Source organism: Anas acuta, chromosome Z (assembly GCF_963932015.1).
Source record: "Anas acuta chromosome Z, bAnaAcu1.1, whole genome shotgun sequence".
Classification (NCBI taxonomy): Eukaryota; Metazoa; Chordata; class Aves; order Anseriformes; family Anatidae; genus Anas; species Anas acuta.
In genome coordinates this window covers 76916992-76933308 of record NC_089017.1, presented here as the reverse complement: position 1 = coordinate 76933308, position 16317 = coordinate 76916992, and the positions used below count along the sequence as shown (strand labels likewise).

The 16317-nt window shown below is 37.7% G+C and overlaps 1 protein-coding gene across 3 annotated transcripts in view; it reads left to right on the top strand.

Moving 5' to 3' along the window:
* Positions 1-12528, top strand: part of SKIC3 (SKI3 subunit of superkiller complex) — a 48581-nt gene extending 36053 nt beyond the window's left edge. For 2 of the 3 annotated variants that reach the window (XM_068667926.1, XM_068667925.1), the window contains 9 exons: positions 97-150; positions 262-373; positions 1356-1484; positions 2107-2228; positions 3642-3797; positions 6505-6657; positions 8374-8504; positions 9688-9811; positions 11325-12528. In XM_068667926.1, coding sequence (XP_068524027.1) covers positions 97-150; positions 262-373; positions 1356-1484; positions 2107-2228; positions 3642-3797; positions 6505-6657; positions 8374-8504; positions 9688-9811; positions 11325-11402 — 1059 coding nt within the window. In that variant the 3' untranslated portion in view covers positions 11403-12528. Of the gene's footprint in view, positions 1-96; positions 151-261; positions 374-1355; positions 1485-2106; positions 2229-3641; positions 3798-6504; positions 6658-7069; positions 7169-8373; positions 8506-9687; positions 9812-11324 lie in introns of those variants that run through there. The other variant, XM_068667927.1, reaches the window with a different exon arrangement.
* Positions 12529-16317: the final 3789 nt, after the last annotated feature.

Here is a 16317-nt window from a genome sequence, read left to right as displayed (position 1 = left end):
CAATACAGACAAAAAGATCTTGCCTCACAGATTTTGTAGTGTTTCTTAATCATATAACCTTGTTGTTTTTCTTTTTTTTTCCTTTTTATGTTGCAGGGTGGAGCCATGGCAGGAAACATTGCACATGCACTTGATTCAAGATATGGAAAGGTTCGTCTCCCCTAAAATGCAGACTTTATAATTCCATTAAACTATCCTAAAATGAACTCCATCTGATCACTTACATGTAGTGTTAAGTCACTCTTATGTTGTATTTCGTAGGAAGCCCTACTAAATGTTGCAGTGAATCAGTTGGCAGCAGGATATCACATGTTAAAAGATCAGAACGAAAATCCTCTGAAGAGTATTCAGAAGGCAATCCACCTCTGTCCAGGTGACTGTGTTCTCAAATATGCTAGTGATTTTTGTACTAATCAGAAACAAAATTGTTGTGCTAACAAAGTATTTGCTTTTCTTGGGTCATTCTGTTATTTTGTTTTGCCTGTCTGTGTTTTGGAGAGAACACCTTGAATGGAAATTTTAACTGTCATTGTAAGTTTAGGCTTGGTGAATTCAACCAGATGGGGAAAAAATCCCTGAGTTTCATGGCCTGTTCTGAAAACATGAGCAATTTGTTACTTCCTCCTGCATCAAGTCAGTGGGGCTGAAAGTGAAAAAATTACTTACTTTCCCCCAGATATACCCAAGACTGACTGCTATTCATAAGCAGTAAAGTTTGCATTCTACTTTATTAGGCTGTCAAGCTGTCTTTTATTTTCTTGACAAAGAAAAACCTATCTTTGGACTGAAAATTTTCATAGCTGCAATTTTTATTTGTGCTCTGTCTGATTCAGGACAGAGACCAGACTCTTAGAGTTATAGGTGTTCTTGACTGGGCTAATTCAAGCTAATGCTGAGCTTCTTTTAACTGACAGTAGAAGTAGGCATCTATCTGTGATCACCGTAACTTGCATGCTGGTGGTTGAACTAGAATGAGTCTGTGTGAATGGAAGCTGCGGATGACATTGTGAGATTTATTCTGTCTCTCTTATGTGGCACTAAACGATAGTCAAGGTTAGTGTGTGTCACTGGAATTAAACACACCAGTGTCCATACAAAAAATACATTTGTTGGCTTTAGAAATGGCATTTTTGCCTTAAGATTTGAAAAAGCTTACTTGTTAGATGCAAATACTTGTCTGCTGCCTTGGGCTAAGCTGATGTGTGTCTGATTGGATTACTTGCCTTGTTCTCCTTACCTTTATTTACTGTATGTGGTTCCATTGATGGCTATGTTTTTATGCTTAATCATTCTAAATGAACTACCGGACTATTTAGAATGGGCACGAGTTGCCTTTAACCATTGTTTTCTCCTAGATAACCCCGCTGCATGGGCAGTGCTAATGGCAGCCTGTCACACTGAGAACACTGTTGTCTGTCTAAACAACACTCAGCCGAAGCGAACAGGTCTAGAGATGACACTGGTGTCTACAATTTCAGCCAAAAGTAAGATACAAAACTTTTTATTAAAAAAAAAAAAAAAAAGAAAAAAGAAATATAATTGAAGTGTTCTAACCTTGCAATACTATCCTGAATTTCGGAAGTGTGCATATACGATATGAATTGCTTAGTAGTAATTTGAGTTGCAGCTGTATTTTTTCCTATAAAAATACTAAATCCTAATGTAGAGCTAGTGTTAGTTAATTAATTGTAGCTTGCGTTTTCATCCAGAGCCTCAAATTTTATTTTTTTAAATAGTACTTCTGAACTCTGAGATGAGCAAAGGGACACTGTTCACAAGAAAAGGCTGAAGTATTCAATGAGCTCTGTAACTTTTCCAGCAGAGTGATAACCTCAATTAATAGGCCTGCCTTGCTTAATATCCATAGTGTTTTGAAAACTGGAATTAAATCAATTATTTTCAAACCTTTAACTCAAAGGGTGAATTTGTTGTTCTATCCTCTTGTTTTCAATCATATCATCTCTTAATAATCCCACGAATGAAGGAAGCGATGTCAGTCCAATACTAGAAATTCTCCCTTACTAGGTCATTCTCCCTTACATGTGACGTGGTAGGGCACTACAGAGTGTACAGTAACTCAGTTTAGTGTTCTATGTGCTTTTGCAGCTGGAGAAAGTAACCTTCCACGTAATTATATCCAGACTCTTGAAGATTGGTCTCTATGTCAAGCTATCACCAGTTTAGAGGAGACTGGTAGAATCTCAGAAGCTGAAGCACTTTGTAACAAGGTACGACAGCAGCATACTGTCAGAATGTGAAAAGAGGTGTATAGAAATCATTGCATGATGAATGTATTGGGCGATGAAACTTGTTCTGCCCTTAAATATTAACTTAGAGTTAAGCAAAGCATTAGAGAAATAAAAGACAAGAAATCCACTCAGGAGACTTTCAGGGGACTTAACTGTCTTCTGATCCATGGTTAAGTTACATTGGTAGTCAATTTCAGATCCACAAGTGGATGCTGCAAGTTTAATTATTAAAAGGAAAAATCTTGAGGCAACACAACTGGAGAAGGGGACTGTTGTGTTAACAGCCTTCAAGTGTGTATATAAGAAGTTTGCAAAAGATTCACAAAATAGTAATTGGACTCGGCAGCAGACGTGCTTGACTTTCACTTAGGAAAGTGGCTAATCCTTTGCAAATGTCTTCCTTGCTTATAGCACTTCTGTACTGGTGGGGAAGGGAATTAGTTCCTAAAAATGAGATTCAGTGAACATGCTGATATTTTTAAGAGATAGGAAAGTATTTTCCCCTAAATGTGCTTGGGGTGGTGGTGTTTTCCTCTTCTGGATATCATGTCTACGGACCTTGCTAGTATTAAAAAAGGATCGGATATTGCTACAAATACAACGTGGTATCTGGGGAAGGAGTAGGAAGAGATTATGGTGATTTTTGCTTATTTTTGTTAGTTAAATAATTTAGGAAAAAGAGAGTCAGTGCCTGCAGTTTCTGTAGAAACCAAAGACTCTCTGGTATCATTAGCTCTCACTGAGCATTTTGGATCTTAGGATTTCCAGAAGGTGATATAACGGGGAATGACAAGTCAGGCACTGCACTCTGAATTTGAGACAAGCAACTTAATTCCACACTTGCTGTTGGGTAGAAAAATTGAAGCAAATACTAACAGCTTTTATTTTGTTTCATAAAGTCTCTGCAGTCTGGGTGTTCTTCTAAGATCCAGCTCGTTAAGGCAGGAAATGTTTAGTAAAGTGCTTCTGTTCCAATGAGAATCAAGAACCCTATCTGAGAGAATCTAAACTAAACAAAAACCTGAACATTCTTGAGGTCACTTCAGTTGTGGGATAGACTTTTTCCCCCATCAGCCCAAAACTTCTAGTGATTGTCAAGCCAAACTGGAGCTAGAGGTCTGCCACTTATCTATCTTTCAGAAACCTCTAATGGTAAGACAGATGCAAAATTTAGGAATGATTTCATATGTATTTTAAGGGTAAAAGGAAAAAAAGTTTCTATTCCCATGTGTCAATTCCTGGAACACTGCTTTCTGCAGAGTAGGGGAAAATGCCATGTTGCAAGGATCTTGAGAATGTTTTCAATGCTCTTTTTTGTAGAGGATCAAATGGCAAAAAAGAAAGTATCTTCTGATATTTTTAAATGATCATTCTGATTCCATCTGGTTTTAGGGTTTAAAGAGCTGTCCTGAGCACCCGGCTCTGTTTTTGCTTTTGAGACAAGTTCAGTGTAAGCAGCTGTTGCAGTCTCACAAAGAACTTCCGGATACCATCCTGGAGGAGCTTCACAAAACAGTCATGACCAGTTCTTCAGTTGCAGCCTGGCAAGTAAGTGTGGATTGGCTCCCTGATTTTGTTATACTGCTTGTTACAGTGAGCTCTGAGAGTATCCATGTTAAGTGGGTGAGAGTTTGTTTCACTGCTTTTTGTTGTCCTCTGACAGTAAGTAACACAGAAAATAGCTAGTATTCAGTTCTTTATAAAGATGTATCTATGTTGGTTTTCTTTAATAGTTGAAATAATGACAAGTGTTAGAAAGAGCAAGTAGACATGGGGGCAGAAATAAAAACCCAGAGATTAAACACCTGACACTTGTGTCTCTGGGGTCGTATGACTTAGCACTGTGAGAAAACAGTAAAATATTTCATAGCCTATAAGAGTAGATGCAGGTAAATTGTTCTCACTTACTTATTCTCTCTTGAGTTCCATAATTTTCTGACATCTAGTGTCACTGTACTTTCAAGTTGGTTGAGACTGGGAGGAATAGAAATCACTCATAAGAACAGTGTTTGCTCACTTCCTTTCATGCAATTGCAGTAAGTCATTTTTAGTTAATATGAAGGTGCTATTAACTGAGTTCATGCGCTGCTTCTATGAGACAATCTGAGGAGACTATGAAACATGCCAAAATGTCTTTCGGGCAATGCAGCATATTTGTGTGTATATATATATATGTATGTATATATATATATATATATTTTTTTTTTACCTGTTGCTGTTGGTTACAGTTACTCTCTTCCTTCACTGATATTAGGAGCATGTTTCCATGAACTTTCAGAGGTTTTCACATAGGTGCAGGAAATACAGTGCTCCCTCTGCCTGTTGAACAGGCAAAAGCTTCTTACCAGAAAGTTTCACTAAAGATGATTTCAGTCCTAGAAGATGAGGCCAAGGCTGCCATAGAGATCACTATGTCCCTTGTTACAAGGCTGCAGGTCATCTTCCCTTCTGGAACATAAGAGTAGCATATGTGGAAAGGTGCTTTTTTGATATGTTTTCCTTAGTCTTGTAAGACTTTGTCTTCCTGAACTGCAGAACTCATTCAGATGGGATTTGTAAAATACTCAGGTATGTAAGACATGATTATGTTGTCTAGTATTTTAGTAATAATTTTGAAAATGGAGTTCTTGAGGCATCTCTTGCATAGTCAAGTGTTGTCTTGCTTATAAGCAGGGAAGTGAAGGAAGTGAACTAAACATATATGTGGTTTTTGTTTTGTTTTAATCCAGGTCATAAAATACATCTAGATAAGATCTTTCCAGTCTTCAATTAAAGAAAATATTTCTCAGGGCTAGGACAGAGTTCTCAAGAAGCTTGCCCGACTGCTAAAGCTGCTCCTAGTGAATAGCTCTGTGCTTTCATGTATATTCTGGCTCTAGACTTCCTAAGAGTTTGGTAAATGTTTTGTCGTACTCAGAAGTACACATCACAGTGTCCTACAGTTTTACTAAATTAGAGTGGCCATTAGCTTAGATTTTTTCCCAAGTTTTTTGGTGTATGTCTAAATGATTGTTCTGGGATTTAGGAGGGGTATTGTGCTACTGTTCTGACAGCTGTTCTTCTTGCGCTGTGGCTTACCAACGAGACAGTGAAAAGTTAGTCTTGCAGGTCTGCCATGGTGCACTTGCATGAGCGTTCTCTTCTCCTTCGCATCTTGTGCTCTAGGTATCTTCAGCTGCGAAGCAGTGAGCCCAAGGAAAGGTTTTAGGGGGAGGGTGGAGCACCTGAATTACTTAACAGAGCAGTCCTGCAGCTTGATGGCAAAGGTTCATAATCTCACTAGTGCTAATAAGGAACATACTAAAAAATCTGTTTTGATAAATGACTTCTGTGCATCAGAAAGGGTTATGAATTTTGACCCTTTTTATACTAGGCAGTCATTAGCTGGCAAAAGTCCTTTTCTTAAAAGCAGGATAATTCTCTTTTCAAAAAAGAAGTTGCTTTGGTTGCTTGGTTATCCAGGAAATAATACTTCTAAATGTGCCTTATGCATTTTGATATATATCATGCATATGTCAGGGATTTGCAAACTTGTGGCTGTCTCTCCTTGGAAAAATGTGACGTGGTTACAACATTAACAAGGGAAAAGTTAGAATCTTTTTCCTTCTCTTTGTGAGTGAATCCAGAGCTGGTGAAACAGGTCATAGGAGCGTGAAACTCTGCACACAGGTCCTATTTTCTACTTTCTTTTTCCTGTGTAGTGCCTCCAGGATGACTGTGGTAGGCAAAGAAGCTTTGTAGTGCAAGTTATACACCCATTATCTGAGCTCAGTCTCGCGGTGTAATATCTTTCACGTTCCTGAAATTACTCAATTGTGCTGGAATCTCTGTTAACCTCTACAGAATTTTTAGAAACAAGTGAGGCACAACACAATTCTCTTTTTCTCTTTTAGCCTTTCTAGACTTCCACAAAGCCAGTCATGTTGTTTGTTCATCTGTGAGCAATCTCCAGATGAAGACAGCTATCAGATAGTTGGACATACATGTAGATGTCTGGCATAAGTTACTATAGTGAGATGTACTGCTGGCTCTGCCATCAGGAAGCTACATTTTCCTGCAGGATAGTGTGCAGTGGAATGAGGGTGGGGTGAATGGCAGTGTTTTAGCTAATGCTATACTGTGGCACTCTTTTTTTTCCTTTTCTTTTTTTTTTTTTATTTAAACAAAATAACATCAAATTGTATAAATTGTATTGCCTAATGGGATGCATGTTTTGTTGGCTCCTTAAATGATTTTTTTGTCTGTGTATTTTCAGTGGCTGGCAAAAGTATATCAGTCCCAAGGAATGATGGTTGGAGCAGAGATGTGTTACAGAAAGAGTCTGAAGTTGGCGTCACAGCAGGGCAGCTGGAGTGGGAAGTTATCCAGTCTGCTCAGGCTGGCTATGCTAGCACTGGAAATCTGCATGGTAGGATAATCAAAATTATATAACTGCATGATGTAACAGCAGTTGATGTAATGTAGGGCTTCTGCAGTCTTTAAATGAAACTCCTGTTTAAATGACTTAGCATTTTATGAGTGACAACTTGACTAGAGAATAAAATAAAACCTCAAGGGGCAGTGGGCTGTTTATAGAATATTCCTTTGTAAGACAGGTTGCTGTGAAATAATCAAGTAGAATCACTTGGTACGTAACAGGCTAACTTGTTCAATAAAGCTTAGTTCTCTAATAGATTCAGTTCCATCATCAAAAATGCTGTACGCTTCAAATCTCTGTCCTTATGCTCAGATAACTAGCTTTAATAAATGCTTTTCCTGTACTGGTGCCTGGAGGCTTCGGTCAGATTTTAAGTAACTGTATGCTCTATGGTCATTTCTAGATATGGTGCCTTGCCTTGAAGTATAAAGACAATCTAAGGGAAGTGTACCTTGTGATATAAAGAAAATTGTTCTACTTACTCCTTGCACCGAGGGGCCAGGTGAACATAACTCAGTTCCTTGGAGAGTGTCCATTCTCTTTAGGCATTGTCACTCTAGAAACTTGCAGTGCACTGTCAGATTTCTTTCAAACTGATATAACAGGTAGATACTGTTGTGATTTTGGCTAACGCTTTCTGATGTATTTTAACAGATAATCAAGCTAACAGCCTTATCCAAAATCAGGCAAAGGTACCCCATAGCACCCTGAGTGCTTATTTAAGAAAAGACAGGCAGCTTTACCGAGGATAAACCTGCAAAGCTGTTGCTTCTGGTGGGAAAAGAGAATCCCCATCACAGTAGACCAATTCCTTTCTCACAAGCCATCTGCTTCAAAAGCAGAATTTTTCAAGCGGCAGAATTTTTTCTTACCGTGATTTTTCTGCCCTTTTTCTAGTATACTGTTTCCCATTTCTTAAGTCTCCTAAATGTCTGCGTAGGTCACAAGGTACTCTTTAATTGAATTAACACTACTTCTTTAGATACTGGCCTAAATTGCATGATACTATATGAGTTCATTTTAAAATATAATTAGAGTGAAACTCATCATCTCGTCTCTACGTTTGCATGAGCAGAGCAGTTGATGCATGGATTCCTATTAGGCCTCTCTAATCAGTACTGGCATAATGAAATGTGCAAGAGCCTGGTCAAAACCTAGGCACCCCTTCAAGCACAGTAGTATGAATTCTATCTGGACAATAGTAAGGTTTCCTTAAGCCAAAAGATACAGTAACTTTCTCAATAGTTGCTTTATTAGGTAATTCACATCTTGGAGATGGTTTTTACTTCTAGTAAAATGTTATATTCTCCAGTCTTTTCTGGGAATGAATTCTATATTCTAACATAGTTTTTTTAATGGGATGAAGGTTAACAAGATGAAGAGCAAACAAAGTGTTTGTGATTGAAACAGTCATTACTAACACATGTGTATAAAAACAATAACAACAAAAAAAAACAAAAAAACAGAAAAACAACAAAAAGATTCTTCATATAAATAAGCAAGTGGAATGTAGGCTTGCCTAAATCAACTTAATTTGACTTTTCCAGGCTCTTCTAATCAGTGTTTTTATGAAGTTTCCTACTAACTTGCCAAACATCCTGTGTAACTCAGAACAGTTTGAATTAAACCTTCTCTGTAGAGAGCTGCAAACAAACACTGACTTACATTTCGTGCTACAATGAAGCCCTTTTCTTTCTTAAATCACAGGCTAATGTCCCAGATGAGCACTGGCCATCCTTGGTTCAGGAGGCAACAACTGAAGCTTTGAAACTCTCATCCTGCCCCTTGGCATCTCTCCTGCAAGCACTACTACAGTATAATCGCAAAATGGGAGCAAGGTATTTGTGATCTCTTAAGCTTAAATGGAATACACTGCCTAGAAGTATAAGTGGTCATTATGCCTAGATCTAACTCCAAGACCTAAAAGAAAATTGAAAACGGGAATTAATTCTTGAAGTGACTTTAAAAGGGAGGGGGGAGTGGAGGAGGTTAGTAGTGTGGGGAACTGAAAGCAGCAGAATCTTCCTTCTCTTCTCAAAAAACTGTAAATGACCTTCACGCAAAGAGAAAAACAGCTTTATGAGCCTGGCTATTAAGTCAAGGTTTTTCTCACAGATATTTTAGTTAAGCTGTGGAAAACTGGAAAATTGTAGATATTTTTTATAGATAATTTTAATGAACTAGATTCTCCAGGTTCTGAGATGGCTTACTTTCTCTGTGAGCTTTTAGGAAGGTGACAGTTTAATGTGATAGTGATAGTTGTTGTTTATAATAAAATTAGACTGGAAATTTGTGTAGTCAATTAAAATCCATTTTATTTTAATTTCAAATATTCACTTAGTTAACAATTGTTGAGATCCTGTGATATATCAATCAGGCAAAATGTTTCAAAATCCTGTAACAAGAAATTCGTCTTAACTACAAATAACAAAACAGAAACAGATGTAACCTCTCAACAGTCTGTTAAATCACAACATAATAGAAAATCATGTTTGATATAAAGGACAGAATTCTCAAAACAAAAGCCAAATCTGATTGTGTACCACTAAGCAAATGCTGTATCCTTAAACTTAATTGCAAGTTTTTGCCACATTTCTAATAATGTGATGAATTTAGAAAACGTCTTTGTTAGCTACTAGCTGGCAGTTTTAGAAAGTAGTATCAGCCAAATAAGGTTTAGAACTCTTTGTGGTACTCTATTAAAAAAAAAAAAAAATCCCTCTCTTCTGCAATTTCACATCTTGCCCCTGTGTTTTACAGGAACTGTAGTACGTTTTGTAAGTGCCTGGATTATATATTTGTGTATAATATTAAATTTCTTTGGGATTATTAAGACTCATCATAATAGCTGCTTCTCACGGGAGCATCTGTCTTCCAAAAGATTTATTTTTGTAGCTCTTTAACAAGAGAGCATCTGCTGTTTCTGGTTATTGTTGCTTACCGTCAGATATTGGTGTGTTACATGCAATCTAGTCAGTGAAATTTTACAGCTGATTTGGATTGTTTTGGTTATGCTTCCAGGGAGACTCGTCGGATGTTGGAAAGAGTGGTCTACCAACCAGGGAATCCAGAATCCATAGTGTCAGTGGCACGCTGGTACCTCCTGCAGCATCTGTATGCCAAAGATGATTACGAATTAATAGATGTAAGACAGTCCACTTCATATAGAAATTCAATCAATTTCCATTGAGTATTGTGCTTTTAACTTGTAAGTGGGGTAGAGAGAAGCTAAGGAAGTGGTGGCTCTTCTGTGCTACAGGTTGCGGTGTTTAGGAATTCCATGCTGACAAAACACAGCTCAATTTGTATTCAGTTTGTTTGAAAAGCCTTCTCTCCCTCCCTGCAACACTAATGAAAATCAAACAGTAAAATCTCGCTCTAATCCAAATTAGAAAGTTCTGCTAGTGACTCCTCAGTAGATATGAGGACCATTTTAACAGAATTTTACCTGAATGTGATAATGCAATCAGGAATGCTGATTTCCTCAAGCCTGTCTGGAACAGCGTGGTATGCCTTAACCCAAAAGATATGAGCAGTAGCAGGTTATGCTTTCTGTACTTACAATTTTTATTATATCTGTGATAGTAACTTTTTTTTTCTCATAGTAAGTGGTACATTATTTTTTATTCAGAGTGCTCTGCAAATTGATTTGGTCAATTTCAGAAATCCACACTGATGTAAAAGGAGGTGGTTAAATTTGGCTTGTAATTGGAATCACTTTGCTTACTCAAGCTTAGAACATTCTCTTAGTAATCTGTATACTGTGCTGATGGGCTCTTTTGTTCTGGATAACAGTGAAATGTTGAATCATTAACAAGATCAAACATTAAGTAGGCTTGGCATTGCTAAAAATCCATACACAGACACAGAGCTTCATTTAAGAAGAAAACAAATTAAATCATGAGTTGGGATGATCCTGATATGATCTCCTTATACTTGCTTCTGCAAAGTCATCTGTACTCTCTACCAGTGAGTACAATACGAGTAATGACTAAAGTTAATATTTATTTGATTCTACTTAATGTTTATCATTTTAAATATGTATGATGTAACTAGATTACAAGAGAAGTGCCAGAAGCTTATAAAGATCAGTGAACATTAGGCTGTCAGGGGAGATGTTTTAACTAGTAGAAAAGTTTGCAAATATGACATGTGGAAAGTAAACGGTGAAAGGTTAAATTTAAGTGGGAGAGGCAAAGGGAAACCTTGGCAGTTTTGTTTAAGTAGGTGCACGGAAAGCTTCTTTTTGACAAATTTAGATTTATACAAATGCTCTAGCAGGGAACAAGTGTGCATTGGCAGAGAGATGGGTCTCAACCAGCTCTGCTTGTTTCATTGCCAGCAGGGAACTTACTTACCAAACTCACTTTCAGCCTCAAGTAACAAATGATGCTACTATAGTGCATTGCAAGTCACTACATGTTTAACGGGCGACTAGAGAGTGTTTTTTTTTTTGTTTGTTTGTTTGTTTTTAAGTGAATAATGTTTTAAGCAAGCTGATGTGTAATGTTCATGTTTCCTATCTGGACTGAAGGGTTACTTAAATCTCTCAGGGAAGCTATGTAGCAGAAATTAAAATTTATTTGAGATTTCCAGTAAAATATACCAACACTAAACTTAGAAAATTCTCAATTTTTCATTGTTTGATTTCCTTGTAGGCACTTGTAGAAAATGCCAAAGCTAATGGAGATGTTAGAGCTCTGGAACTAAACACGAAATTGTCATCAAGTGCCTAGTATGTACTATCTGAAGTGGAAAATCTCTTCAAGCAACTTGATCAGGCCATCCTTCAGGAGTATATGTGGTTTGGACTTTTTTATTCGTTTGTATCCAGTTTAACTTGTTGCCCTAGCTGCAGCTTTATCCTTAGTTTCACTTTTTCTTGAACTCAAGGGTTTTTTTTGTTTGTTTTTTGACATGGGTCGCACCATAAAATCACAGATTAACAGAATTGTAGGGCTTGGAAGGGACCTCCAGAGATCATGGGTCCAAACCCTCCACCAAAGCAGGTTTCCCAGAGCAGGCTGCCCAGGTAGGTGTTCAGATGGGCCTTGAATATCTCTAGAGGAGGAGACTCCACAACCTCCCTGGGCAGCCTGTCCCAGTGCTCCGTCACCTTCACCATGAAGAAGTTCTTTCACATGTTGGTGCGGAACTGCCTGTGCTCCATTTTGTGGCCATTGCCCCTTGTCCTATCCCTGCAAATCACTGAAAAGAGGTTGGCCGAATGTCAAAAACACATTTGGCTTGAAGGGAAAACCCTGAATTTTGTTTTCGTTTTCTTCCTCACTAAGATGTCAGTACTGCTTGCAATGGGGTCTACTTGTCTTCTATTTACCCCTTGGCTACACACAGAGAAGTACAATATTAACTGCATTGGCAGTGATGCAATGTTGAAAAAGTTTCTACTTTTTCTTTTTTCGTGGAACGGAGTCTTATTAGTTAATTAGCAGCAAACTTTTCTTCCCTCACAAGTATTATAAAACATACGCAAATTTAAAATGCCTCTATTCCTTCAATATATTTTGTTTTGATGTTGAGACCCAAATCCACTTGGAATTTCATATGTGGTGTCAGTTTATATGCATTTTTTTTTAAAGTTTTTTTGTTAGCTAACCTTAATTGCAGCAGCGTATCCTTGACTGCAGGCTTGAGTAAATGTTCTCATCAAGAAAAGCTTGTGATCATCAGGGACAGGGTCATATTTATAACTGTGCATAACAGGCTATATTTATGTCTTGTTAATTCTGCTGCTGACTGCTTAATGGGATGAATCACGACAGTGGTTCTTAATACGTGATGTTATTTTGCCTTGATGTACATGAAAATAAAAAAAAAAATAAAATAAAGCAGTGATTCTAATCTGTTAGTGTTACCATTAGCAATTTTCAAGCTGTTGACAAGAGAGTCATGATAGCTGTCCATTCCTAGTTTATAATTTCTGTATGACACTATGTCTAGAAAAGTCTTAGAATGGTGAATATCCCATATGAGAGGAGAGCAGACACTTCCAAGGCATGCGATGTGCTGCTGAAATAGTGGGATTGGATTGAATTCACAGCTGCTTACAGGACCACTCGCATCTGGCTTAAAGAAAGCGGGATGCTGAGCTGGGGTGAGGGATAACTGAGGCTCCCACCCAGAACATCTTGGCATCCAGTCACGCACAGTGATGCATGGAAAGCAGGCGGGAGCCACAGGCTGTCATCAGGAGCCACTGTCATTTTTAAGCCAGAAAGCTAAGCTCAGTAGGCTGGATTTTCTACTTTGTGGAGGTGAGCTTTCTGAATGGCAAGAATCCCTGCTCGTCTCCCACACTTTCGTTCTCCCACCCATCTCAATGCAAAATACCTTACTCTAAAAAGATTTTTTTTGATAAATTTAGATTGTGGTTGCCTTCACAGCCTGCTCACATAGTCTAGAATTATCATTAACTGCAAATATTAAAAGGGAATGTTGGAAAAGCCAGACTCGTGACTCTCAAAACTAGCTGTAACTTTTTTTAGCTCTCTGCTATTAATAGCCTTGAGGGGTTCTTACAGCTTGTAGTTCATATCCTTGTATATGGTTTTGGTATTTATGCCTCCTACTGTAGTGGTGGGAGAGCCATCGTATCCAGCCTGATGACAGTGCAGTAAGTGGCTGCCTTCCCTTGTTTTTGATGTGTTAGACAGAAATGCTTCCACTTGATCCTATGCTAAGCACCAATTCTAACACCTAGAAGAACAAAAGACAGCAGGCCAGAGAATCTGCCTTAAGTAACCATCAACTGAATAATCTGTGTATTTAAATTAAAAATAAAATAAAAAGTCAGTGTTTTTTTTCTTCAGAAGACCATGAAGTCAATGACTTTTGCAGTGATCAATGATGAACTCTTTGAACAAGAAAATGAAACAGCCCAAAAGTATATTACATGCCCTGTAGGGGAAAAAAAAAAAAACACACCACATATCTCTACCACCTACTCAATGAAAAGCATTCAGGGAACTTGAGTTTAAAATAAAGCTTCTGTAAAACGAAACAATGTGAGGTAAAAATCTTGCTCTCCTCAATAGCGTGCAGCCTCTACAAAATCAGTACTCACAGAAAGCGTGCTCTACCACTGAAAAAATGGGTGAATTCACGGGGGTTGAGACAGCCCCTATTTGTTACCATTGTAGAGCTCAGCTTTAAAATTCAAAGTACTATACAAAGGCACATAAGCATTGTGGAAATGAAGAACTGAGAGCTGGTTATGAATTTCACTGACTGGAATGCCATACATTTGGCTGCTACTAATGTAAAGGAACAAAAAAACATACCCAAATTATACTTAAGTTTTATTGTGTTGTCTTATGCTGAAGGCAGAATGGAATGAGATCTACTGAATCTCAAGGCAGAACTTCTGATTGCTTCAGTTATGAAGATTTTTTTATGCTTACACTTCTTTTTATATAAATGTGAGGAAAAGGGCTTGCTTCTGAGAGTTTTTGTTTACTTGGGTCTCTCATTTGTTTAATTCTCTGTATTTCTTTTGCTAGTTTGGATTTCTTTTCAACTCTTGAGGTTTCTCTCAAAATGGTATCGTGAAGTACAGTGGGTAATTACATTAATTTAAAGTAGTCTTGCCTAACCTGAGAGTTTAACAAAGCCACAGATGTTTACTTCTTTCTTTCAGAGAGTTTTGTGTGAGAGGCAAGTTTTGCTTTGATGAGCATCTTTCATATCTCAGAACACTTAATCATTTTAATATGTAAACATAAAACTGGAGAACTGTTTTAAAGATGCACAAATACAACTTTAACAACTTTACAATGAAAAGTTGCATCCACAGTCTTGCAGTCCAGTTGAATGTGGTCATGGATGTCTAGAACTTAGCTATCCTTTTCTCCCAAATAATTTGCTATCTGTTGAATTGACAGCTGACAGTTAAATAACCTTTTACTGTTCTCAGGGATCATTCTGAGTTTGGTCACAGTAAGCTGTAATAAATACTGAGACAATTCCTTTACGTCACTCAAACAATAGCAATGCTCTGAATATATATTCCTGTATGAACTTAATTTATAATTGCACCCCTGAGCCCTTCTAGTAGAATCACACAAATCAGTATTTAGGTAAAGCAACATTTGGTTTTTGCATATTCCCACATGAAGGAATAGGTAATTAGGAAACGTAGTAATAGTTCTGTCCTTTCCTCTGATCCAGGGTTAGACTCTGAAGGTTGTCTTTTTTTTTTTTTTTTTTTTTCCTGGGTGATTTTTGACACCACTTGCTTTCAGAAACACATTCATCAGTAACCTTGCATTTCCTCCTTTTGCTGCTGCTCAGCAGCCAAGGTACAGTGTGGAGGCAATACACCAAGCCATACCAACTACTGCTTCTCTGGCAGACAGGTGCAAGGGTGAAAAATTGCAAGAGTGGCTAGAACAAAGTAGAGGAAGGTTGTGAGACTGCCCTTTACCAAATGTCTTGCTGTGCTGTGACTGCATTGAAAGACTTTAAGACCCCATACATAGTCTACAGTGAAGGGAAAGTACCCGTAAATGGACAGAATATGAAGTGACACTAAAATATGAATTCACAATACCTCAATCTGCTGCACGTAGAAAATGTGACAAATGCACCCAAAACTCTGCTCAGAAAAGTCTGGCCTCAGTGAAAAGGCAGAAATATTGTGACTTTGGTTGCTGGTTTGTTTGTTTGTTGTGTTTTTTACAAGAAGTGATAATTTTCTAGGACTTTTTAGTTACTGGAGAAGCTTTTAACACTTTGTTAAAAGTTTCTCCCAGCAGGGGTGAACATGATTAATTGCTGAAGTAGGGTTCCCTACTGACTGCATCAATTCAGTTTCAGCAACCATGCTGTGCAGGTTTGGCATCTTAAGAGAAGCCACCTGGAATCTGTGGTTTTGAGAAACCTCTTCTTCTGTAGAGCAAGAAGCACAAGAGCCTTGAGACAGGAGGTTATCTTGGTCTTCTTGAATTTCCTTCTCTTAGAGACGGATGGCATTAGGCCTTCGGGAAACAAATGTTACAGTTTAAATATTCATTTTTCTATTGCAATCGCACCATGACTGACTTATTTTGCCTCATTGCTAAAGAACTCCTACTAGCCTCTGTTGGGAAATCAGAGTGATATGTTCCTTTTGCTCTACTCCATTTTTTTCCTTTTTTACAGATTTCTTTTCTTGTGTTTTTGTTTGTTTTTTTAAGTAAAGCAAAATTTCTGATGTCAGTTACATTTTTGAGTACTATACTGCTAACCACCGCTTCATTTAGTGAAACAGAAGAGATGTGAGATAAGCTTTCTTAATAATGCATCTGCTAACAATTAACTTGCATTTTATCACACTTGTACCTGATTTATTAGCTACTTTTAATGATCCAGTAGGTTCTTACAGTCAGTCCAAGTCACGCATCAGTACCATGCCACATTTCAGGATGTTATTACTACCTACACATTGGAGCTGGAGGAATGTGCTAGGGCTGATTTTAATGTTTACACCAATCTAAAACCAATATAGATTATGGCAGGATGGGGCTAACGCTGCTTATGGACTGAGTAATAGGTTTCTTAAAGTCCTTTAAAGAGCATGAATGCCTTTGTATGAAATCTGCTTGCAGAATGCTAAAGTCAATCCTTAGAAAATCATGTACTTTTTATTGTGAA